This window comes from Artemia franciscana, chromosome 10 (assembly GCF_032884065.1).
Source record: "Artemia franciscana chromosome 10, ASM3288406v1, whole genome shotgun sequence".
Taxonomy (NCBI): Eukaryota; Metazoa; Arthropoda; class Branchiopoda; order Anostraca; family Artemiidae; genus Artemia; species Artemia franciscana.
The window spans coordinates 31156246-31183556 of record NC_088872.1 but is presented as its reverse complement, the minus strand read 5'-3'; the positions used below and the strand labels follow the sequence as shown (position 1 = coordinate 31183556).

Here is a 27311-nt window from a genome sequence, read left to right as displayed (position 1 = left end):
TGGAAAAATGTGGAAAAAACCGGAAACTCTCACAGGAGAGAACATAAATTTTAACCATTTTAATATGCAATTGCATTAATTACATAAAATTACTTTAACTACATAAGAACATGCTATATAAGTAAATAGAAAGTTCGTCTTCCAAAGAAACAGTTTAAAAATTGTAACATATTTTTGCAACAAATTAAAAAAATATTGATCAAATGATAAAATCGAGTACATTAAATCTTTCGTTTTTTTCTATAAAAATCTAAAGTTTCATTTGCTGCTTCCATGTTGTGGAAACTTTTCTAACAAGATTCAATCCAGATAATTTCTGTCTTTTTAAGTTTCGATCAAGTTTTTTACCTTTTGTACACAAGTGGACCCTCTTTATCTCTATTCCAAGTCAGTAAGAACCCTTGCTTCAAACTTACGAAAATAACTGGCAATTAATAATTAGCGAAAATCTAAAACTGAAAACCGAAGACTGGCAGGATAAATACAAGATCTGAAAAAGTATGATTTGTGGGATTAATTTGGCTGCTTGCACTTAAAAAAAAATTATGTTCGAGTTGGGTAATAAATCTGAATGTTACTACTTGAAGAAGCTAAGCCTAGATGAGGATTTAACAAGGTCGTTAAGGGGTAGTATTTGGTTTTAAAGTACAATTTGGGGTTATTGAGAAGGAAACATGTTAAAATGCAATTCTTACTTATGAAATGCACAAAAAATTGTAGTTAATATGGGACTGACTGTGCCCCCACCCTCCAAAAAAAGACATTTCACCGTGCGTCACTCTTGTTTCAACTCAATACTCGTAAACAGAATAAACATGGGTGAAATTATGAAACGGGAAAAACATGTTGGAAATGTAAAATTTGATTATATATTCGCACAAATTGAGGGATAAAAAGATGACTTAAATTTGGCCTTTTATTTGAGTGAAAGCATTCCGAATAAAATCATGTTACATCCATGAATATATCCGAATAATGCCCTCATTTCTTCGATCATTTATAATAAGTAAACACATAAAACGTATTAGTTAATTCTTCTTTTTTTTTTAGAGGAACATGCGATCACTTGGAGCTCATGGGATCTAATACCTGAGGAAGTGGAGGAGGTAATTAGATTGGTAAGAAGCTTCGAGATGGAGGTAGTGATTGAAGAAGTGGTTGAGGTGGAAGAGGAAAATGAAGATATCGTAATGATTGAGCCCGATGTATTTAAACACTGTTGTGGTCATTGACTTGACAAAAGAATAGTTTTTTTTTTAAATAAAATTCTTGTTTTATATCTATTGGATTACATCAAAACTTAGCATGGTAAAAGACTATTACTAAAAATGCGCTAATAACAACCCCCAATATTATCTAATAACACTCTCTAAAGCATTACTTAACAAGAAGGTGCACTTCAAATGTAAGCAATTTCAAGTAATCGATTCCCCTCCCGCTTGTCAACTATCACGACGACAGAAAACACATGATCCAGGGGGAGGGTCCTGTGGTATTGAATGCTAGGGCCTCATTGGAATTGACTGCTAGGGGTCCCGTTGAAATTGCACGCTAGCGTTCGATGAAACATAATGCTAGGGCAACTGGTGGTTAGGTTAGGGTCTCCAATGAAAAAGGATGCTAGGGCCCCGATGGAATCGGATGCTAGGACCTCCATTGGAACTGGTTGCTAAGGGCCCCCGGTGGTTAAGCTGGGGGTCCGATGAAATTGTATTTTATGGCCCCCGGTGGAATTGGACTAGGGTCCCCCAGTAAAATTGGATGCTAGGGGCCACATTGGAATTGCTTGCTAGGGTCCATTAGAATTGGATGTTAGGGGGCGGATGGAATGGATCAATAGGGGTCCGGCGTCTTGAAGGTCCTCCACTAGTGGACCCTGAATGTTTTTACCACCTTGGCTTCGTAGGTTTTCTAAAGACTCTCCATTACGTAACAATATTAGAAATCCTGGGGTAAAGAATCCCCTGAAGATTTCTCCCTGCCCCTTAGATTTTTAAGTAATCAAAGAAAAACTTTCCCTATGACGTAACATGCACCTGCATCTCTTAATCTCTTAGAAAACATTCCCTATGACGTAGCATGCAGCTGCTTACTGTCATGGAATGACGGGATAGGGCTCCCGTGGAATCCAGGGATACGGCTCCCTTTAAAACCACTTAAGTTACTTTGTTAATGTCTCAACCGAAAAATTAATATATTGTGATTTGTTGGTGAACGAATTCACCATTGCATTGAGCTAAAGGCTATAAGTGTCACATTTGAACTTACAAAAAGTAATTTGCATATTTCGACTATGAATTGCAACATTATCAGGATTGGCATTTGCGTAAATTAACAAATTGTTTTCCCAGTAAATCCAGATTAATATTATCAACAAGTAATCTGCAACTGCTGATAGAAATACTGGATCTATTTCCTAAAGTTTATCATTTGCTATTGGTTGAATATCACAGAATCATTGGTCTTCAAACCAACAAGCAGAAATCCATAGTACTGTATTGCTTGATTAGAGAAATTGACAAATTTATCTTTTCTTAGTCCCCTAGGTGATTTTATTGGGTTCTATCGAATTCTTTTGGGTCGCAGTACTTGAGAAATACAAAATGCTAACGATTTTAAGGGTATCAAAACATATTGAGGTAGAATCAAATATCGAACAATTCTTTTTTTTCTTCTCACAAAAAGCTTCATCTTATCTAATCTTTCTGTGTTACGAAGTCATCAAAGATACGTTAATATTGATTGTTGGGATTTAAACAGTCCAAGTCAGCGACATCAGCCTTATATTTAATGGCATGCAAAACACTTTACCCAGTTTTAGGCTTTAGGTTGTTCATATTACGATATAATCTTGATATCTTGCTCCTAGAGTTGTGTTTTCAGGCATTGGGTTTGAAACATGTTTTGAGTGGGTTCAAAAAAAATTGTTTCCACATTCTCCGCGTTCAACCCATCGAAACTTTAAAGCGTTTTCATCTTGCGGATTCAAAGCGCGTTGGACACGGGTTCCTCAAAATTATAACGTGCCAGAATAGCATGGTTGAGCACGGGTTCTGAGACGACATTCGCCCGTGTTGAACACGGCACTCAAAATGATAATCTACACAGCTCGTGTCAAATTCCGTGTTGGATGTGGGTGGCCTGAAAACAAGATTTACAACTGGTTCAGCAAAGCTTTTCAAAGTATGTCCAAAACTCATAAGACATCAGCATTATTCCATGTTTATGGAACACAAGAATCCTGGTCTCATGTAAATACGGGAAATATTGTAGACATGGCTGATGGCATTGAGGAGTGGGAGAAGGGATATATAATGCTTATAATTAATTTTCAACGCATGATCGATTATGCAACCTAGTATTTTTAAGCGTGAAGGAGACAAATTTGAAATCCCCAACTTAGATAAAGTAATTGACACATTTGTTTCATGAAAGGTAAGGAAATTTTATTCCTATATATCATATTTAAGTTCCCGTAACCTTTTCACATGATTATCATTGAAAGTCAAATAAGTTAACGCGGCAGAGATAAGTAATGGCCAAAAATGGCTTTTGCGCTTCCGTGCATTTTGAGTGACCTCGATTGAAACAGTCCAGCGTCCCTAACCCTATTATGTTGGAAGGAAAATTTGGCAATGTCAAAACATTGCTAAACACACCTATTTACCATATAAAGAAAATAAGAAAAAAATAAGATTTTCCAGTAGGGGCCACTTTCAAAACCAGCTCGTTTGTGGAAAATTACCCATCAAGCCCTGTCATTTGATTGGTAATTAATACACATGACATAGTTTAAGTACAGAATCAATTTCGAGATTCCCTTTTTTAAACAACATCTTATTTTTGTCATGGAGAACGTGCCACACAAAAGCTCTATTTAGTAAAAAACTACCGAAAAAGATAGACCATAGCCCCCTAGAAAGGTGCCACAAACGTTACATGTGAACCACGAGTGGCAACCCTGAGAGCTTATCTCAAAAGTCCAGAACATTTTGCTCAAAAGCTTAGAAAAAATTCCTCATTTGCCCGTCATGTGACAGGAACGCATGACAAAAGCAAGACCATTTCTTTAACAATGGCAAACTGCCAAAATTCCGGATTTTGTTTGGCAATTTCAAGCTTCAAAGTAGATAGAACGTGACACAAATCTTGGCGCAAAAAAATGTAACCAGCAGTTTATCTAGTACAAAGTCTACAGAAAAGGAGAGGTAAATGTCAATATAATTTTATCGAGCACTTTATCACAGACACGAAAAAAAAGATACAAAGTCCAATAAAATAAAACTGAAGTTTTTAACAAACATAAAAAAAACAAAATAATTTCGCAAGATTAAATACAGGGATTTTTAGAGGGGCTCATTTAATAACGTAAGTTATAAAAATAAATTTTAAAAAAATCACAGGTTCACAGCAACAGCTTTTTTCAGCTTTTACGTTTCTTAATAGTTAGAACGATTGAATAGTAGTATTTTGGACAGACATTGGCAATCCCATCTTTTCTTATTACAAATCCTAAGCCTAACAACGAGGCGCTGAAATGACATCAAGACGCAGCAATTGGCTGGAACTTCATAGTAAGTGCCAGAGTTTGTGAGTATTTTAAGTTGGCATGTTCAACTGCCTAGCTATGCGAAATGAGGTCAGAAGACAACAAGAGATTCAGCATCGAGAAATTTTGTCAACGTATTATTCTTCAGCTCTAGTATGTATTCAAAAAATATATACACCTGGTAGATTGTCAATTTCTAAAGAATAATTTTTTCCCTTGATGAGCCGACTAATATAAATGCAACAAAATGTCTCTTCTCAAACGATTAAGAGAAACCCAAGTAAAAAATGCAGTTCCCATTCTTCACCAGTTACCAGAAAGATGTGTCACATAGTTCAATGGATAATTTCACTGAATAGAGGGAATCTGTTGAAGAGACTGACTTTTTTGCGTCTCAGCAGCAATTCCCCAGCCACGATAGAGCCTTAAAGCGCATCTATTCTCTTCTACACTTCTACCTTGCTAAATGCCCGTTCACAATGAGGCTTTAATAGAACTGACCTTTAGCTACCGCTAATTTGAACCAATTCGATTTTGTATAAAATTTCTTGATTAGCTGAAAAAGTTTATGAAAAAATTTGATTGTTCTAGTGCTAGCTTAATTTCATATCAGTAACACTTCATTATGAACGACCCTTAAGAAAGGAAAATGGAATATAAAGGATCCTGAAATTTTATTTTTCCGATTTTTTTTTTGTGTCGACTTTGTAAAATAAACAGTTTTTTTTTAAAGAAAATAAGACGTACCAGCCGATCCTCCTTTACAGCCACCAAGGATAACACGAGCCCTTTCTTTGCAATCATCAGGAAAATCAGGACTATCCAACAGAACGGGGTAAGACACCAAAGCTACAACCTAAAATAAGCACACAAATTTCTACAAAATTTCTTCTTTAACTATACAGCTATATATTCGCATTTCTGTGTGGGAGGGGGAGGGATATGAAGATGAATAAACTGCATCTTTTAAACAATTTCCCAATTTTCACGGAAGGTCCTTTGAATCTATCTATGGAGGATGAACATAAGGAACAAGCCAGAATGGGTTGACTCTATGTCAATTCAATTCAAAATCATTTCTTTGAGCAATAAAAGCCCTAAAGCTGATTATATTTTTCTCATGAAACTCAATACAATTTGAAACTTGAAATCTAGAAACTGCCCACACAGGGATCTTATAAGGTTAAAATAGGTATACTTCTTCTAAATAGTAAGGGCAGAGTGCAGGTTGGGTACACCGGCTAGGGAGGAGGACAAAACTTCGCAGAAAATCCAAAAGAGGTAAATCATATTGAAAATAAGAAATTATTGCAGAATTCAAAGTAATCCTGATATTTAGGGGCATGGACCATAAATCTTTTTTTGGTTGCTTCAAAATTATGAAATTTTAGAGCACTATTAGATTTTTGTCAGTTCTATACCATTGAAAAATAAATAAACAGAACTTATTCGATAAATCTGAACCCGCTTTTCCTCAAGAATCCGTTCCGTTGATACGGAACGGATCTTGAATCCGTTGATTCGTAAAGACAACTACACCTTCTCAAAAGCTTTTTGGTGCCATATGTTTCAGCTAACTTTATGTTGATTTTTTACCCACATTTCTTTTCCTTTGGTTTTTTTTTCATTTACCGTCTGCTGCTACCCAAAACTGCACGACTGCATATGGAAGCCCTTTTAATTAAAAACTTAATTTTCAAATTTCCTTAATTTGTTAAGGTATGTGTAGTTATGTAAGTTATCAATTGACCAGTTCAAACAACCAAATTTCAGTTTCACTGTCCATGATCCTTGAACTACCCTAAGTCCCAATCCTTAGTAGAGAAAAATCAGATTCATTTCTGTAGTTTCCATTTATCATCTAAACACCATATTCTCCTTATTTCCCACAATCAGTTGCAGCTTTTCTGGGATGCAAGCCTTATCAAACAAGGTCTTACGAGTATTTATAGCACGTTGGCTCTTTCTACCCCCCCCCCCCCCATTCAACAATTTTGTCATCCGTAAATAGAATTATAGACAGCATCTTATTAACTAATTACACCATGACATGATAGATGTACATGTTAAAAATAAACATACTAAAACAGGAGAGTAGTCAGTACTTTTGTTAGATAAAATTTAGTTTTTTTTCGAGAAAATATACTTATATTCAGGGTTGTATCTAGGATTTTTTTTTCGGGGGAGGGGATATATAAAAACTTTAAAAACGCATCAAAAATTGCTTATATTCATCTTTGTTACGTTTTTACGAGTGGAAAAAAAACATTTCGGGGGGGGGGGGGGGGTCAAACCCTCCAAACCCCTCCCTCCTGTATACGGCCTTGCTTATGGTTAAGTTAAAGTAGCCTTCATGGCCTCACCTCATTAACTTAATATTTCGTTAAACAACAGAAAATATTCATTTAGAGTTCACAAAAGACTGTGTTAACGAGAATTTGCCATGTAAATCAATCAAACAATTCAGTTTAATAAAAATATTCGAAGGAAAGTGCCAATAATCAAATATTTCAAAATGAATACGTCATTCTGTGCCTGAACTGCTAAGCAGATACAATAAGCTTGCACAATTTACAGTTACATCAAACGAACTCAGTAATGTAAATGAACTTCGGGTACATGATGTTTTTTAGAACGGGTATACAGCTAAGAATATTAATTTGCTTGCATGCAAGGCTTAGATAAGAAAACAATTAAAATCGAAATGATAAATTACCTGTCTGATGAAAGTAATCGGAGATTGGCCCATGGCATGAGCATCTCCAATATTTGCCTTTATTACTTCACTAAATGGTTTTTTCACTCCCTGAAAACGAAGAAAAAAGACAATAAAGTATAGTACAGAATGGATTGTGACAACATGACATGTTTTGATAATAAAGGAGTACTAAAAAACTTTTTAGTTACAACAGCCCCTAAGAAACCGTTGTCCAAATATATGGACTGAAAATAACATAATCCAGGCATTCTAGACGGCGCAATTTTACAGCCCAGTAATTCAACCCACGATCCATTTAATATGTGGAAAAGCTTTTAAGGGTTGCATCCTATTCTATGCCCTTAAAAATTGCTCAGTGTTTTAATTTGACTTTCGTTCTTTACTCCTTTAAAAATGGAAGATTTCTTTTATAAGTGAGTTGGCAATCCAAATAAAAACGAAAGTGAAAAGCAAAACATTTTGAATGATAGTAGGCTATTACCACTAACAACTCATCAAAGCACAAAATCATTTGGGGCCAAAGCAGCAGCGCAAAGCCGTGCCGCGTTCTTGCAGAGGAACCAATTGGGGTACAGGAGACACTTCGCCCCCCCCCCTAGATGGAAAGAATATGTTTTTTGTACTTTCATTGAAAATTGCGCTTGAACAGACCAATTCTGATGATCAAGTGTTTTTGATTTTCTAGTTTATTAAATTTTATCAAAATTTTGATCTTTCAGCACAAATCCTAATCAATTCTTTTGGGGCGAAAGATTAGGGCGAAACAAATGTTTCACCACAAAGATTTGGAGCGAAACATTTACCTTAAAATAAATACTGGATTAGGCTTGCATTTTTTTTTCTTTTTTAAGCCAAACAAGTGGCTAAAAAGTAGCACAAGAGCAGAAAAAGCAGGAGTTCTAAATCCCTAAGTTGAGGGACGTGGGCCTGAAATTCTTCGCATAAGGGATTCTAGATTATCAGGCCTAAGAAGCTTTTTGTTCCATCAGCTGTTTACATTTTTGTGATGGAAGTGATAAAATGATGATGATGATTTCTAAAATAACAATACTGTCACTGTGGGACGGTCATTTGCCGAAATCGAGATATGTGTTACAGAAATTTGTTAAATTGAAAAACTTTTAAGTTTTTCAATCCATTTGAAAAACTTTCAAATGGATTTTTTATGAATTCAATTAATTTGGCTTGTAGTTGCAGCAAATAAAAAATTTTTGCAAATACACACATGAAAAAGGGAGAGGTTGTAACTCCCTTATTCAAGCAATAAGGGAGCTAAAACCAAGATGTTAGAGTTTTTAAAAGAAATATTTGATGATCCAACGTTTGATTCTTTAAACTTTATCCATTCATTAAACAATTAGTTTTAGCTGCAGTGGTACCTTCCTTTGCCATAACCACCTTTTCTGTCAAAAAGGCGCATTTTTGACACCTTCTACTACGATCCGTTCAATACGATGTCTCATAGAACAAGAGCTAAGAGCTCATATGGTACTTGTGACGAGGCAAGAAGAGCTAAGCGCCAAGAGATCCGTTGATTTTTGAATTTAACAAAAGAGGGAATAGTTGTGGGAAAAGTGGAAGTCATGGCCAATTGTAGAAAAAAGCCAAGACAGATTGTTGAATTAAGTGGGCAGCCCAGTCAAGGGGTTAATTTTATCCGTTTGATTGCCGTTGTTACTGTCTGCCATTTATGCTACACCTTTCCGTGCATGTGTGTCCCTTCACAAATGCCAAGAATATGAGCTCTAGCAAAATTCTATGAATCAATAGATTGATTTAAAAGGAAAATAAGAGGCTTAATGCCGGTCAGGATTTAAAATAAGAGCTCTGAGTCACGATGTCCTTCTAAATATCAAAATTCATTAAGATCCGATCACCCACTCGTATGTTATAAATACCTAATTTTTTCTAATTTTTCCTCTCCCTTTAGCCCCCCAGATGGTCGAATCTGGGAAAACGACTTTATCAAGTCAATTTGTGCAGCTCCCTGACACGCCTACCAATTTTCATCGTCCTAGCACGTCCAGAAGCACCAAACTCGCCAAATCACTGAACCCCTCCCCCCAACTCCCCCAAAGAGAGCGAATCCAGTACGGTTTCGTCAATCACGTATCAAGGACATTTGCTTATTCTATCCATCAAGCTTCATCTCAATTCCTCCACTCCAAGTGTTTTCCAAGATTTCCCCCTCCAAATCGCCCCAATGTCAAAAGATCCGGTCGGGATTTAAAAAAAAGAGCTCTGAGACACGACATCCTTATAAATATCAAATTTCATTGATATCCTATCACCCGTTCGTAAGTTAAAAATACCTCATTTTTTCTATTTTTTCAGAATTATACCCCCCCCCCCAACTACCCCAAAGAGAGCGGATCCGTTCCAGTTATGTCAATCATGTATCTAGGACTTATGCTTATTTTAACCCACCAAGTTTCATCCCGATCCCTCCACTCTAAGTGTTTTCCAAGTTTTAGGTTTCCCCCTCCCCCTCCCAACTCCCCACCCCCCATGTCACCAGATGCGGTCATGATTTAAAATAACAGCTCTGAGACACGATATCTTTCCAAACATAAAATTTCATTGAGATCTAATCAACCGTTCGTAAGTTAAAAATACTTCAATTTTTCTATTTTTTTTCCAATTAACGGCCAATGTTAACGTAACAATGTAATATGTCACTTGGTTAATACCAAGTGCCATAAAAAGCAAAGAGATTCGGCTCCTACTTGGTAAAATACAAGTTTCGACATGATTTTGCTTCAGGGTACTGGAGACCGAAATATAAAATTTCGACCCTCTGTTTTTTTCCGCCTTCTCGTAATGACTAATATTTTGCTTCTGCTATTCCGATTCCGAAATAACTGTAATTTCTTCTTTATCAAGATTACACTGCAAATTTTTCTCGATTTTTAATTTTAATATCATCCTCCATAATCACTCTTTATAATTATGCTGACCACAATACCTTATAGCTGTATATAACAAAATAAAGGGATTAATCGAGCATACGAGCACATGGTTTTTTGGTATCTAGCAAGTGACATATATCGATCGCAAATTCTGTCGATCGGTCTGTCTGTCTGTCTGTCCCGGTTTTGCTACTTTAGGCACTTCCAGGTAAGCTAGGACGATGAAATTTGGCAGGCGTATCAGGAACCAGACTAGATTAAATTGAAAATTGTCGTTTTCCCGATTTGACCATCTGGGGGTGAGTGGGGGTTGACGGTTAAATCGGGAAAATTTGAAAAAAGGAGGTATTTTTAACTTACGAACGGGTGATCAGATCTTAATGAAGTTTGATGTTTGGAAGGATATCGTGTCTCAGAGCTCTTAGATACATGACTGACATAACCGGAACGGATCCAATCTCTTTCGAGGAGTTGGGGGGAGGGTTAATTCTGAAAAATTGAAAAAAATGAGGCATTTTTAACTTACGAAGGAGTGATCGGATCTTTTTGAAATTTGATTTTTCAAAGGATATCGTGTCTTAGAGCTCTTGTTTTAAATCCCGACCGTATCCGGTGACGTCAGGGGATTTGGGGGGAGCTTAAAATCTTGAAAAACGCTTACAGTGGTGGGATCGGGATGAAACTTGGTGGTAAAAATAATCACAAGTCCTAGATACATGATTGACATAACCGGAACGGATCCAGTCTCTTTTGGGGAGTTGGGGGGAAGATGTTAATTCTGAACAATTTTAAAAAATGAGGTATTTTTAACTTACGAAGGAGTGATCGGATCTTAATAAAATTTGATGAATCGAAGGATATCGTGTCTCAGAGCTATTGTTTTAAATCCCGACCATATCCGGTGACATTGGGGGGAACCTAAAATCTTGGAAAACGCTTAGAACAGAGGGATCGGGATGAAACTTGGTGGTAAAAATAATCACAAGTCCTAGATACATGATTGACATAACCGGAACGGATCCAGTCTCTTTTGGGGAGTTGGGGGGAAGATGTTAATTCTGAACAATTTAAAAAAATGAGGTATTTTTAACTTACGAAGGAGTGATCGGATCTTAATAAAATTTGATGAATCGAAGGATATCGTGTCTCAGAGCTATTGTTTTAAATCCGGACCATATCCGGTGACATTGGGGGGATTTGGGGGGAACCTAAAATCTTGGAAAACGCTTAGAGCAGAGGGATCGGGATGAAACTTGGTGGTAAAAATAATCACAAGTCCTAGATACATGATTGACATAACCGGAACGGATCCGCTCTCTTTGGGGGAGTTGGGGGGAGGGTTAATTCTAAAACATTAAAAAAATGAGGTACTTTTAACTTACAAAGAAATGATCGAATCTTTATGAAATTTCATATTTATAAGGACCTCGTAACTCACATGTCTTAATTTAAATCCCGACCGGATCCAGTGTCATTGGGGGGGGGCGGAAATCTTGAAAAACGCTTAAAGCGGAGAGATCAGGATGAAACTTGGTGGGAAGAATAAGCACAAGTCCAAGATAAGTGACTGACATAACCAAACCGTATCCGCTCTCTTTGGTGGAGTTGAGGGGGGAGTAATTCGGAAAATTAGAAAAATGAGGTATTTGTAACTTACGAACGGGTGATTGGATCCTAATGAAATTTGATTTTGGGAAGGATCTCGTGTCTCAGAGCTCTTATTTTAAATCCTGACCAGATCCGTTGACATTGGGGGGGAGTTGGAGGAAGAAACCGGAAATCTTGAGAAACACTTAGAGTGGAGAGATCGTGATTATACTTGGTGCGAAAAACAAGCACAGGTCCTAGATAAGTGATTGAAATAACCAGACCCGATTGGCTCTTTTTGGGGGAGTTGGGGGGAGGGTTTAACTCAGAAAATTTTAAAAAAAATAAGGTATTTTTAACTTACGAACGGATGATCAGATCTTAATGAAATTTGATATCTAGAAGGGTCTTGTGTTCAGAGCTCTCATTTAAAATCCCGACCAAATCCAATGACATTTTGTGGAGTTGGAGGGGGAAACCAGGAAATCTTGGAAAACGTTTAGAGTGGAGAGATCGGGATGAAACTTTGTGGGTAGAATAAGCAAATATCGTAGATACGTGATTGACGTAACCAGACTGGATCCGATCTCTTTGGGGGAGTAAGAGGGGGTTTAGTACTTTGGCAAGTTCGGTGCTTCTGGACGTGCTAGGACGATAAAACTTGGTAGGCGTGTCAAGGATCTGCACACATTGACTTGATAAAGTCGTTTTCCCCGATTCGACCATCTGGGGGGTAGAAGGGAGAGGAAAAATTAGAAAAATGAAGTATTCTTAACGCATGAATGGGTGATCGGATCTTATTGAATTTTGATATTTAGTAGGACCTCGTGTCTCAGAGCTCTTATTTAAATCCTGATCGGTATTAAGCCTCTGATTTTTCCTTTTAAATCATTCTATTGATTCTCAGAATTTTGCTTGAGCTCATCCCATATGAGCTCTTTGCTCTTCCTACCTCGTCACAAGTGCCATATGAGCTCTTAGCTCTTGTTTTATATTAAAAACGAGGATGGATTAATTGAAAAAATTATCTGCTCAAATTACAGAACGAAGTTGAAACTTAAAACGAGCGACAGTTTTAAAGTTACTTGATGATTTTTTCTTCAAATTATTGGAGAAATGGGCAAACGCCCCTCTCCTCCCCGATTATAATGTGTTATATTATAATATTACATGTTATAATACAACAAACGAAGAAACAAGCTTAAATTTAAATTTAGCTTAGAGTTACGAGAAAATATGTTTCATTGATAGCGAGAGCAAGAGGCAAACAATAACTTTGCGGAGAGAATTAAATTTAGAACAATCGTTTTAGTTCTAACTAAATTTAGAACTATCATTTATCATTTTATTGCTTTAGAACTATCATTTTAAATTTCGACCAGATCCAGTGACATTAGGGGGGAGTTGGAGGAGGAAACCGTAAATCTTGGAAACTGGAAATCTTGGAAAACGCTTAAAGTGGAGAGATCGGGATGAAACTTGATGGGAAGAATAAGCACAAGTTATAGATATGTGATTGACATAATTGGAACGGATCCTTTCTCTTTGGGGGAGCTGCGGGTTGTTAATTTGGAAAAATTGAGGTATTTTTAACTTAAGAACGGGTGACCGGATCTTAATGAAATTTGATATTTAGAAGGAACTCAGTGTTTCAGAGCTCTTATTTCAAATACCGACCAGATCTGTTGGCATTAGGGGGAGTTGGAGGGGGAAACCGGAAATGTTGGAAAACGCTCATAAATGTCGTAGATTCGTGATTGACGTAACCGGACTGGATCCACTCTCTTTCGGGGAGTTAGGGGGTGGGGTTCTGTGCTTTGGCGAGTTTGGTGCTTCTGGATGTGCTAGGGCGATGAAAATTGGTAGGTGTGTCAGGGAGCTGCACAAATTGACTTGATAAAGTCGTTTTCTGATTTTCCTTATAAAGCAATCTATTGATTCTTAAAATTTTGCTAGAGCTTATACCATATGAGCTCTTGTCCCTTCCGACCTCGTCTTAAGTACCATATGAGCTCTTAGCTCTTGTTCAATGAAAAAAAAAGAATTAAACAAAACGAAAAAAATTACAGTGCGGTGACCAAGGCGGATGACCAGAGACAACAATCCAGCTCCGATGCCAAAAGGAAATAACTTACCGACGCTAACTCTTTTTCTATTTGAGAAGCACGAATAACAAGAGGACCTCTAACTGCATACTCCATCACTCTTAAATGCGGATTCATATTATCTAATGTTACAACTCGACCCATGTCTGAACCATTTAATAGAGCGGTAGTACTCATGTTACAACCTAAAAAGATGAAAAAAAAATACCAGATCATATTATTGACAGAAGGATCTTAACAAAGTTCTTATGCTTCTATGTCAACTGCCGTCCTAAGCACCCCTACAAAAAGCTGTCTGGTCAATTAAAGCTGCAGACTTTATTGATGCGAATCTTACTTCTTCACCAATGTATGAGTAACCGTGTCAGAAGTAGTAAATCTGGATGCTTTCTGCAAAATTAAAAGTTCCTATTTAAAGATTGGACTCTTTCTGCAAAGCTAAATTTCTTCAACTTTCAAACTGTAACTGAATTTTTTTTATTGCATCTACCTTAGTTTTAGGACTAATTTAGTCATTTAGGATTTCTTCCTAAACAACCTCTGAATGATCAACTCAAGAGAAAGCAATGAGTCTACATGTACAAAGCTGGCTACTAAAATGTATCAATGAGGCCTATGTCTTAACATAGGCTGTTTGCATAATTGGATCCCTAGTCTTCGGGGCTGCATGCATGATTACATCTCTGGAGACATATTTTCCCCATATTCCATATTTTCTCGAATTTTTAAACAAATTCTATTGAAATTGTTACCTTGAATTTCGCCTAGACAGAGCTAAGGGAAGACATGGGAGTGCAAAGGGCACAAACGGGAGGGATAGTATACCGCCTAATTTGAGTCGGAGGATATCGCTCTTAAGTCAACACTAACACGTACTTTAAAAACCTTATAGTATTATTACTTTTCAAAAAACCTTCTATTACTCCTGTGATGCAAATAAAACACCATTTGAGACATTTACTTATGCCTAGTCTTCTGAACTTATTATCCAACCACCATCAAACACTATAATGCAATACTAGCCTCTCAATTAAAATCAATGACCTCATAAATTCTTCAATACAGTGTGTTAGAAACTGGAAGGCATTTGTGAAACATGTATGGCAAATCCTGCAATTTGCTTTATGATGCTTAAATTATAATTTCAGCTTCATCTTTATACTTAAGGACTTCAAAATCCCTTAAATACCAATTTTGCGAAAATCAAACATCATTTGAAATTAAATAAGTAAAACAAAATCGCAAGATACACATTTAACCTAATGACATCAAAAAACAAAAGTTCTAAGAAAGTTTGAGCTGCAATTTGAATGTCTAATTTTGCGAGAAAAAAAGAAGAAAAACTGCTTAATTATATTTTGTCTTTAGCAAAGTGCAAATGACAGTTTAGCCCTTAGGGAATTTCGGGGGTTTGACATCAACACGCTTATTTGACGTAGAAAATAGCTTTGAAATCCATGGATACTTGATGGAAATCAAAAGCATGAATATGAAGAGTATGCGCCATGTTGTGTTTTCTTTAGGGCGCTCATATTGCAATATCAGATTCTTTTTTTATTATATTTACTCCAAAATCCTTTAATTCTAATACTGCTTTTGGGCTTTAGATGCGTCCCAATATTTGCCTGAGATTTGTAATGATCGAGCAAAGTCCAGCATTACAATCTATAGTGGAAACAGAAAGTCCTCTGTCAGACATGCACGTAGGAACAATTGAACCGTTTTTGGAACAATTTAGAGAACAAGGTACAATGCAGTGCATTCGGAAATTTTATGGTACAATCCAAAATTTCTAGTATATTATGGTTGCATTTACCTGAGCAAATTTCACTTTTTTGAAATTTTTAAAACTCCCCCAGTCAATTGCATGTGATAAAAAGAAGAGATTTTGCCAAACGGAAACGTGATGCAAAAAGAAATCTCCGCAAATTCGAAGACTAATCATCCACTAGAAACAGGGATCAAAATTTCTGAGACGTTTCTGAGGATGAAGATATGAAAAAAAATTGCTTGCTTTTCAGTTTATCTTTGTGTAAAATGGACTCTGACAGAATCCTATAATTGTATCCCAACGAGTCTTTTGTGATACAATTTTGGTTGTAAAATCTCAATCACCTTGAAATCTCAAAGCGTTGGCAATGCTGAACTGCAGCATCAACAAAATAATACATCAAATACTAGACATCGCTCTACAAACCGTACTAACAATAGTAGTTATTGTAGAGCAATAGTAGAAACAGGGAAGCAGTTGCGTGGCAGGTGTAGCAGTCGTGGGGGCAGTCAAGTTAGTAATAGCCCTGGTCACAAGAGAGAGAGAGATAATAGCCCTGATCTTGAAAGGCATCATGGTGTTGGGAGCAGCCAGAGTTTGAGCAGTGCGCCCACTGTGGGTGGGGAATAGTGAGGAGAAAATTCTACTCCTAAATTTTGAAATTAATTTTGTGTGGTTATACTTTAAAAAATAGAAAAGAAACAAAAATCTCCCTAGATTTTTAATATGACCATTTTCGTATTGATTGAAAAAAAAAACGTTTTCCAAAAAAAAAGAATTTTTCAAATAAAAATAAAGGACAGTACTAAAATGTAAGACGAACAGAAACAAAGCCATACAATTAATTCAAACTTAAAACAAACATAAATTAAAATAAACAATTACTTCAAACGTAAAGATAACAGATATTGCTGCAAAAAAATAAATTCAATCTTCAAACGACCAGAAATTACTAAAACACAAGTAAGGCTACCGCCACCTAAGACCTTCTAAAGGCCAGAGGATCATTTATGATTTACTGAAAACGATTTGTGTTTTCGAGCAGCGTGTTTTTCTTTGTAACAGCGTCGACAAAAACACAAAAAAATACATCACAAGACTAGCCAAGGTTTAAAAACAAGAGTGATCCTACCCTTCCTTCCTCTTCTAAACCACTTGAATGTCTTTTGCGGTTTATCAAAAAACAATATGTAGTCCTAACAATGTTTTTTTTTTTTTTTCATTTGTCAAAACATTGATAAAAATTAGGAGAACAACCAAAATAACCAAGATTACTGGAAAGAACTATTGAAAGTAGACTATTTGTTTGATATATGTTAATACTGGAAGTCTCAGGAGTAGTTTTTTTCTACTTACAGTTATAAAATAGAAGTTATTTAAAATATATCTTGCTATCAGTAAGTACAAAGGACGCTCCGATCTTTAAATGTTTTGAGTTTAGTTAGTGAAGCCCATCCTACAATTCAAAATTCGAGGTCCAATTTACCCCCTCCTTAACGCCCCCGAAAATTTTACCTCAAACCCCCAAGCTGTTCGTGAGATAATGAAGATACGCTGTTTTGATAACCTGTGTACAAATGTTTTTTTTGTCTAAATTACTACTTAGCCGAGATTAGATTTTAAGTAGCTTAGAGAGCAAATCTTTAGACCTCCGCCCTCCCCCCTCATTCCCTCCCCCAAATCAAAATTCGGGGTGGAATTTCCTAATCTCCCCCCTCTCGAACCAAAATTTCAAATTTATTCTTAAAGCTATTCCCGGGATATTGCAGATATTTTGATGGCCCTGCCACCATTTCCCATGGTGATTTTGGAAAAGCGTAACTATCTGCATGTTCACTTTTCCAATTTGGATAATCATTTAGATAATGGCTAAAAGAAGATAGTAGGTGTTGAGGCTTAACAGGATTTCCAAAAGTGGAGGGAAAAACTGCATTAAATGCTATATGTTTGTATTTTTGTGAAGTAGCAGTTTCTCTGCATAGTCCCCTGTCTTTCAGAGCAGGTAGTCCAGAAAGCTCTTTGAGCTTAACCACTGCAGTATGTTTGTGGAGCCCCAAAGCAATTCTAATGGCTGAATTTTGGAGTGTCTCAAGGGTATTGTACAAAGTAACCGGAATGTTTGTAAGAAATTGAATACCATATTATACCGTAAATAATAGGGAAATAATACCGTAAATCCTAATTTTGAAACACATAAGCTCCGATTTTTCTGGTTTTGCTATAACCCTCTATTGGAGCTATAATCTATTCACGGTTGAGCATATCCATCAAAATATCTGCAATATCCCAGGAATAGCTTTAGGAATAAATTTGAAATTTTGGTTCGAGGGGGGGGAGGTTAGGAAATTCCACCTCGAATTTTGATTTGGGGTAGGGAATGAGGGGGGAGGGCGGAGGTCTAAAGATTTGCTCTCTAAGCTATTTAAAATCTAATCTCGGCTAAGTAGTAATTTAGACAAAAAAAAACATTTGTACACAGGTTATCAAAACAGCGTATCTGCATTATCTCAGGAACAGCTTGGGGGTTTGAGGTAAAATTTTCGGGGGCGTTAAGGAGAGGGCAAATTGGACCTCGAATTTTGAATTGTAGGATGGGCTTCACTAACTAAACTCAAAACATTTAAAGATCGGAGCGTCCTTTGTACTTACTGATAGCAAGATATATTTTAAATAGCTTCTATTTTATAACTGTAAGTAGAAAAAAAACTACCCCTGAGACTTCCAGTATTAACATATATCAAACAAATAGTCTACTTTCAATAGTTCTTTCCTGAAAACAAATACAATATGTAAACAACAGGCAAATTACATAACTTCCAGTCCTTTCTCCAAGGGCTGTGGGAGGTGTCATTTCTGGAGGCACAGTTACTGAAACTTTCAAATATGCTAAACAAAACGGCTATTACAAACATTTTATTGGATGGCCTTGGGGCAACTAGGGACAAGGGATGCTTGCCCTCCAATCACTTTTGACTCTTAAAAGGGTACTAAAACTTTTAATTTCCAATCAAAAGAGCCCCCTCCGAAATTTCTAAAACTCCATCACACAACATGCCTTGGTAAAAAAAAAATAAATAGCCCACTTCACCCTTTACTTGGGCATTGTTATTGTGCTGCCTATGATAGTTTTATTATGTTTTAATTGAAATCAAATTATATACATAAAAAAAGATTTAAACCTCTTCATGTAAGAAGTAAAATGTTAGATTACAACTTATATTTAAGCAAAATTTGAATAGGCCTATTTCTTTCAAAATGTAGGAGCAGCTGTAGTGCAGTGCAACAGTCTTTTAATAGCAGGTTATCATTTGCCATCAATGCCTCTAGCATTGGACAAATCATCCACGAAAAGCAGTTCTATCTGCCTCCTAAAGACTTTTTAAGCAGTTAGCACTTTTACTGTAAATGTTTGCCCCAAGTGGGTGACTTTAAACTTACAAATTTTGCTTATTTGGAATTTCCACAGAAACAAAGGATCAAGGATCAAGATCCTCCAGAGCCATTGCTGGCGCATAGGGCGTCGAATCGACGTTTCAGTTGCTGGTTGTTTTTACAGGAACAAGTAGCAAGCTTGTCGCCCAACAAACCATTTAATTTTGTTTCCACAGAAACACAACCATTTAAATGTATATACTGTTTTCAAAACTCTTTTCAGTTTTGGTCAATATTAGCACGAGGTACTCCTTAATTACAGATAAAAAAAAAAACATAAAACCCAATATTTCCATTTAAGCTTTAATAAAACAGTTTCTGGTGTCATCTGCCTTCCCTTCTTGCAAATTACCTGATTTTGCACATGAATTCTCCCACCTTAACCTCTCCATTTTTTTGTCCCAGCAAGAATATGAAGGAAATTTTTTATGCTACAAAAGAAAATATTTTCTACTATAAGAAGGAGGCTATTACCCCACAATAATAAGATTATTATGATAATAACATGGAGGGGAAACTAAAAATTCTAGCTTCATTAGGCTGTCAAAACGATATTTCAGGATCATACTGTCACAATGGGGCTGAAAAGCAAAATATTTACTTCTTTTTGATGTCAAAAATTTGTTTTTGAGTCTTGCTATGACACTGAGGGAAAGAAACTGATGGTATTACTTTTTTTGGCTGTCTGTTTTGGTTTTTTGGGTTTGCTTTTTTTGCAAAGTGGGGTGGTTTTTACAACATTGTTGTTTTCTAGGGGATTTGTATAATAGAAAGCAAATGTATGAGAAGTGCAAAAATGATCAACTTAAGTTTTGGATTTTGGTGAGCAAATGGTAGCCACTTTACTGCCTATTTTCATCTAATTGAAGTTCTGCACTATATGGACATATAATCTCCTCTGTTCATCCTAAAATATTAAAATAAAGGCCAAACTCTTTAGAAATTTAATAAAGGTTTGTGTAAGTATATATTCGAAACTAAGTATATTAGTTAAAATACTCCTTTAAAGGTTGGAGTAATCATTTAAGAAGAATAGATATTTTTTTTTAATTGTTTATAAAAGAAGGCAAATAATTATGTGTTTATTTTTTTCATCTAGCTTGTATAGATGGGTCTCCGAATTCTCAGTTTGAATCAGAGGAATAGCATAGATTTTTTTTCAACTATTTACTAATAAAATGTTATAAAAAGTGGAAATTCACACAACTTGAGTTAACCACAGAAATGGAATGCAGCTACAATACTATTTCAGAATTTCTCACCTTCTCAATACCAACCAGTAACAAAATAAAGTTATGTTTTTGTATAGGGGTTGCATATATTTGTCCATAAGATTGTCTAAAGTGTTATATATACTGCTGAGGATTTTTATACTTATTTCAATACATGCCATCCAATCACATTATTACAATTAGTTGTTTATAAATCAAAATTTTACAGGGCAATTCTCTTACATAATATTAAATCTGAGTCAAATTTCAATTTTTTATTTTTATGCTCAACAGACAAATCAAGATTTAAACTTTGAATTGAATATCTGAAAATCTCAAGATTAAAAAAAAATTAGAAATCTATCAAAGCCTTGAAACCCTGAAAATTTAAACCACCAATCCATACCTATCAAACACAAAAATAACCAACACAGAACTATTTGTTTTTTTAAGGAGTATTTGACTCATACTTAGTGTGATACATATCTACATGCATCTTTATTAGAGTTCATATTTTCTAAAAATTTTGGTCTTTATTCAAATATTTTAGGATGAATAGAAGAGGAAATACTAACAAAGAGCTTGAAACTGACAGGACTCTGGACTGACTAGACTAGCCATTATAAATATTCACCAAAATATTGAGGTAGACACCAACCATATAATAAATAGATATGGCAGGAGTGGGAATACAGAAATAGATTTTTTCTTATAATATTGTGAATTCTGCAATTCAAGTAAGATATATTGAACTTTAAAAGTGAAAAAGATATGCCACATTGTTATGAAAAGTAAAATTTTCATTAGTAAATTTTTGAGATTTCATCAAAGTTGACACTGTTTATTAAAACCCTATTTTTAAAAGAAACAATGATTAATTAAGGCTTTACTACCAATACTTAAAACCCATATTTCAAGTGTCTTCTATGTATTTCAATCTTTTCATTGTGTTTCTTGTTACACCTCTAAAGAACTAGTAGTTAATGTTTAATATATCTTTTACATATATACAAGTTGTATCTTTATCCTCATTTTCTACTCTTCATTACTATCATAGTTACTAAACAATGCCACAAAGTTAAGTGACATGCTAAAATAGTTTGACCAATACAAATTGTCATAAAGAGTGTCTGACCCCAAAAGATGGTTCAAGGCCATTTTTTCTTTTTACAATAAAAAGCTTAACTCACTTGCAATTGCAGTCAGAAGTGCAAAGGCAAAAAATTATGCAGAAAATATTAAATATAATTTTTTTATAGATGGTGAACAGCTTTTTATTTTTTTTTTATGGCAGGGTGGTTTTTATAACTTAGGCCTACTATTTTTTTATTGATATTTTTACACTATTTTTTTATTGATATTTTTACACCATTTTATTCCCAACAGAATCATTAGAACTTTAACCCTCACCAAATTTTAGATTAAATTTATAATCATTTCCACTATTTACCTACAATACACAACTGTTAAAGTTCCCTTTAAATTATGGCTATGTCTTTGTTTTCAAGTTTATCAAAGCAACCTATTATGCACCCCCCCCCCTAAAGAAAATCCTGGATCCACCCCTGTAAAGATTTGTCAAGTAGACCAATCTCTAAAACTTAGAAATCAAAAAAGGGTTAACACAGAAGCTTGGCAATACCTCCCCAGATTGGCCCTGGATTCAATACTGAAAGTTTAATTTTTCTAACCTCACCCCTTTCCAAGATAGTGAAAAGTACCTAAACTAGAATTTTACTCAAATTTGTAATTTTTCAATGAAAATGAGCAGCTGCCCCCCCCCAGTTTTTCTGTCGTTAAATTCCTTTTGTTTTGTATATTTACACTCGCATGGTATACCCCCCCCCCTCCCCAGATTATAAGGCCTAAAATCGCTACTGGGTGAAACGCAAATGCAAAATCACTAGTCTAGCCTAGTTAAGGAAACCCCAATAATTTAAACCTTCCCATGCCCAAATTTCTAACCTTTCAGAAAACACCTTCTCTTCAGTGGTGATCCTAAAAGACTAAGATGCCTGACGGAACACTTGGACATTTTGACTAAGATAAATAAACAGAGCAATAAATAATCAACTTCTTATAGATAAGATACAATGATACATCCTCTTTTCTCGCAGACATTCCACGACATCTAACATCTTTTCCGCCAGGGAATCGGATTATAATCATACTGGTCTATTAAAAATCGAGATCAAAAGAGTATTGGAAACTTACTTGGCTTTTAAGAGGTTAATATGAGTAGGGCTGATAGTTTAGGGAATTTATGAGTAGGACAATTTTAAATGTTTTATTTTTTTACTTTGATAAATAAAAATTATGATAACTTTAAGGAATAGATATTAGCATATGTAAATTAAACTGACAATCCACGGTCCGTTGCTCTTTTGTTGATTTTTTTTTTTTTTTTTGCAGTGAAGTGCAAATTGTTTTTTGGTCTGGAGAAGGCAGGGAGGTTATCAGCCTTACTCATGTTAAATTTTGCTCGTTTTAAATTTGATTTGGCTATTTATTGTAATTTCTGTTCGTTTTGAGTCCCATTTCTTTATTGATAGCTATTTGTGGTAGTTTTACCGTTGAAATATTACTTGACTTTATTTCTGCTTTCCTTTTCATTGAAAAACTTATTTGTGGAAAAAGTTGTTTAAATTAATCTCAAAAAAATTAAAAAAAATTCCGAATATGAAAGGGGCTGTCCCCTCCTCAACGTCCCGCTCTTTACGCTAAGGTTTGACTCTTTGTCACAGTTCTACTTTTTAAAACAATATAAAACTTTAGCGTAAAGAGCGGGACGTTGAGGAGGGGATATCCCCTTTCATATACGGAATCATTTCTGTTCGTTTTAAGTTTTAATGTCGCTCCTTACTTCCAGTTGAAAAACTTGTTTTTTCTTTATTTAATTTCTGAACGTTTTTGAATTAATGTATGTTTTGATTTTGACTCACGGCATAATGGTTCACCAGATGAATAATTAAAATGAAATTAGTACATTAATTTTTTTTGGCTAAATGGCCTTGTCATAGTTTTGATCGTACGATTTTAATAAAAAAAAGGAGTGGAGGAGGAGGCCTAGCTGCTCTCCAATTTTTGTCTACTTAAAAATGCAACTACAACTTTTTATTTTTTACGAACGTTTTTATTAGTAATAAATATACGTAACTTACGAATTAACTTACGTAACGAACTTTTATATTTGTAAATTTTCATTACGTATATGAAGGGGTTTTCCCCCTCGTCAATACCTCGCTCTTTACACTAAAGCTTGAATTTTGTCCCAATTCTTGGGACAATTTGTCCCAATCACAAAGACCGTAGAATAAATAGTCGAAAGGATTGAAAAATACTTTAGTGGAAAGAGGGAGGAATTGAGGAGGAGACAAACGCCCTTATATGCGCAATCATTTCTGCTTGTTTAAAGTTTTAATGCTGCTCCTTACTTCCAGTTGAAAAAACCCTTTTTTATTTATTTTATCATTGTTTTTTTAATAATCCTAGAAAATCCTGCGCCCCCTTCATGGAAATTCTTTTTCTTCATCATAAATTCCTCCAAGGAAAGACCTTCTCACTTAACCCCACACCCACCCCCAACGCGAAAAAGTCCCCCCTGAAAACGTTTGTATACTTCCCAATAACCGTTACTATATGTAAACAATGGTCAAAGTTTGTAACTTACAGCCCCTCCCCCGGGGACTGTGGGGGATTAAGTCGTTCCCAAATACGTAGTTAATAGATTTTTCGACTATGCTGAACAAAATGGCAATCTCAAAATTTTGATCCAGTCACTTTTGAAAAAAATAAGCGTGGGAGGGGGCTTAGGAGCCCTCCAATTTTTTCGGTCAATTAAAAAGGGCACTGGAGCTTTAAATTTCTGTTAGAATGATCCCTCCTGCGACATTCTAGGACTACTGAGTCGATAAAATCCCCCCTGGAAAATAAAAAAATAAAATAAAATAAACACACATCCGTGATCTGTCTTCTGGCAAAACAAAAAAAAATCCACATTTTTGTAGATAGGAGCTTGAAACTTCTACAATAGGGTTCTCTGGTACGCTAAATCTAATGATATGATTTTCTTTAAGATTCTATGACTTTTAGGGAGTGTGGCTCGGGGAAATCTTCTGTAATAACACTGTTTTTAGGCTGTATTTTATATAATAAAAATATTTTCAACTGAAAGTAAGGTGGAACATTAAAACTTAAAACGAGCATAAATTATTTCGTAAATGAGGGGATTCGACTCCTAGTCAATTCCTATGTTTCTACCTGAGGCCCTGTCTATGTCTCGCTCTTTACACTAAAGTTCTAATTTTGCTCCAATTCTTTAAGAATGGCCCCTGAATCACAAAGACCATTTCATTAAAATAAATAGCTCTTTTGAAAGTACTAAAAAAAATTTACGGTGTAGGGATGTCCTAGATACTATCTGAAATAAAAATAATGAAACATATCAACGCAATAAAGTCGTTCAAAGACGGTATGTGCTATAAACGCAAGATTGAAAGATTTCTGTGGTGCTAGAGAGAACCCAAGGGAGTACAGACCCAAGAAAAGAAGGTTGGAAAATGACAGTGCTGTGACCTGTATAAGCCTGCAAAGGTTGACATCACTTATCACTGCTCCCCGGAGACAGAGACGAAGATAAATTTTACTTAATACATACGTCCAAATGGAATAATTTTATTTCCATCACTGAACTAGAAAAAATTCGAGACTCCTTCACCAACAATGTAAATATTTGCCTCATTGCTAGCAGTGACACAAAATTATATTAAGTACCCTGACAATGATGCAAATTCATCTGCCAACAATTTGATGTCTGCCTGATTTGGCAGCACTCAAACAGTTTACAGTTGTGATGAAGATACCGGCTTATCATCTATTATAAGGTTAGGTTGTATACTTCTTTATGCCGAATGGCTTTGCATCCTACTATAAAGAGATTTAAGAATCATGTGTCACCTTATACCAATCGGGAGTCAGAAATTTCGTTTCTCAATTTCTTCAGCTAAGTCTATGTCAATAGTTAAATGAGTATATTTCAAATCCCCCTTAACATGAGACCTAGTTATAATTATTTTTCCTCACAAGCAGGACCCATTGCAGGATACCATAAGACCAAGCGTACCTCTCGCACCTCTAGCACAATTTATCACCCCCTTTACCCATTCGTCCTTTTTTGACATCATGTTCTGAGCCTGATCCAGTTCTCTTCTAGTCTCATAAAGAAAAATTGTGGAAAAAAACTGGCTCAAGAGTTTGTTGTCCACTGTAGCAAAAACACTATTTATCTTCTGCCAATCTTCCGCCGCGTCTGCTTTCCACCTTGACTGGGATAAGTTTTGCAGCCTCAGCAAAACTTTTTTTTTCCAGCCAACTGACTAGGTTTTTTCTTATTCCTTGCCCTTTTTCTTTGCTTTTGAGTTTCTTTGCCAACAGTACCGGTAAAAACATTAGAAATAATCCCCTCATCCTCAAACATTGTCATTTAAACAATGTGTGCGTTCTCAGACATTGTATTTTGAGCGAGGATTTCTCTATATATTTTTTTGTCCCATTTCTATAGGAGACTTTCACGTTGGTGTCCAGACGCTCAGATTATACATTCATCTTATATTTCAAACTTAAAACACTGTGATGGTATCAAAGAGCAATCGAAAATATTACAACACGCCGAATGCAACAGACAACAAGTGCCTAACCTTCCCTTTGACTGGGGTTGCCTCTGATTGGCCAACCGATATCAACGTTTAGTGGGAATCTCGACTTTGATAAAGTTTCCCAATGCCTTTCGAAAGTCGCAAAGTGGGCCAGTTGATCTCCCTTTGTGTTACGTTACGACGATAGTAAACCCAGCCTTAATTCAATTATTTTATAAAAAATTGTAAAATGGGGGGGGGGGGGGATGTTGCATTTTCTCCTTTTGGCACTGCAGTCTCTCGCAAATTAAGGCTCTGGATCCGTGCTTGCTTGGAAGATGGCTCATTTGGTCTGAAATTGATACTTAAAATGTCATTTGAAAGGTTGAAAATGAGGGAGGGATTACCCCCAAAGGTTCATCTTTTATCTTTCGACCACAGACAGTCTTATAACCCCCCCCCCCCCCAAAGGAATCAGGTTAAAGTTTTAAGATAACAATTTAAAGCAAGCTGCTCGTTTAGTCAATAAAATCTGGGGTCCTTTTAAATCTAGACTAGGTCAAAGAACTTTAAATTGTATGATTGGAGGTTAGATTGGTCAAGAAGCCTCTCTAAACACTTCTTTCCATCCACCACCAGCTTTTTTTTTATCAAAAAATTAGACATGCTACTCTTCGTTCAATCCGGAATAAAACAAGGGTTCTGAATCTCACTGCAAAAACGAGCGAGGCCCAAGCCGCAAACTGACTTGATACAAAACGAGCCGAATCTTGACACGGTATAAAACTGAATTTAATCCTGACTCGGTATAAAAACGAGCTAAGTCCAAGTTACATGCTGACACAGTGTAAAACCGAGCCCCGACATGTCCCAACATTATGAACAACGAGTGAAATACTGATTCGTCGTGAAAACGGGTCACCTAGCTCACCCAAAAATAATCCAAGCTCCGAATGAGTACAAAATATACAAGCAAAATATGCAAAGTATACAAGCCTTGAAACAGCACAAAAGCTAATCAACTCCAAGCGGCAAAATTTCATTGAGTTGGTGCAAAAAAGAGGTAATTGCCGATTTGATACACAATATTGCCAAGTTCTGATTCGGTGGGAAAATGAGCTAGGCCCACGCCAGGTGCAAAGAAAGGTTAAGTCTTGACTCGCTCTAAAGACGATAGTCAAGCTGTGTGTTAAGTCCAAGGTGTGGAAATTCAGTTGCACGGTGCAGACGCAATAACTCCTGAGTTAGTGCAAAGACACCGTAAGTCGAATTTGCGGACTGACTCAGTGGGATCAAAAAGTAATCATATCGAAGTGATCAAACTGACTTGAGCTGAAATCACGTAAGGATCTTCAATTAATATGATTGAGAATCAAAGTTTCACAGGCCTTCTAA

General features: G+C 35.9%; 1 protein-coding gene across 1 annotated transcript in view; it reads right to left on the bottom strand.

Moving 5' to 3' along the window:
* The window catches only part of LOC136032069 (alanine aminotransferase 1-like), a 50885-nt gene extending 28481 nt beyond the window's left edge, over nt 1-22404 (bottom strand). The window contains exons 1-4 of the mRNA XM_065712192.1: nt 22249-22404; nt 13900-14054; nt 7266-7355; nt 5297-5405 (exon numbers count right to left, since the gene is read on the bottom strand). Of these exons, the coding sequence (XP_065568264.1) occupies nt 5297-5405; nt 7266-7355; nt 13900-14054; nt 22249-22318 (424 nt within the window). The 5' untranslated portion in view covers nt 22319-22404. The remainder of the gene's footprint in view (nt 1-5296; nt 5406-7265; nt 7356-13899; nt 14055-22248) is intronic.
* Nucleotides 22405-27311: the final 4907 nt, after the last annotated feature.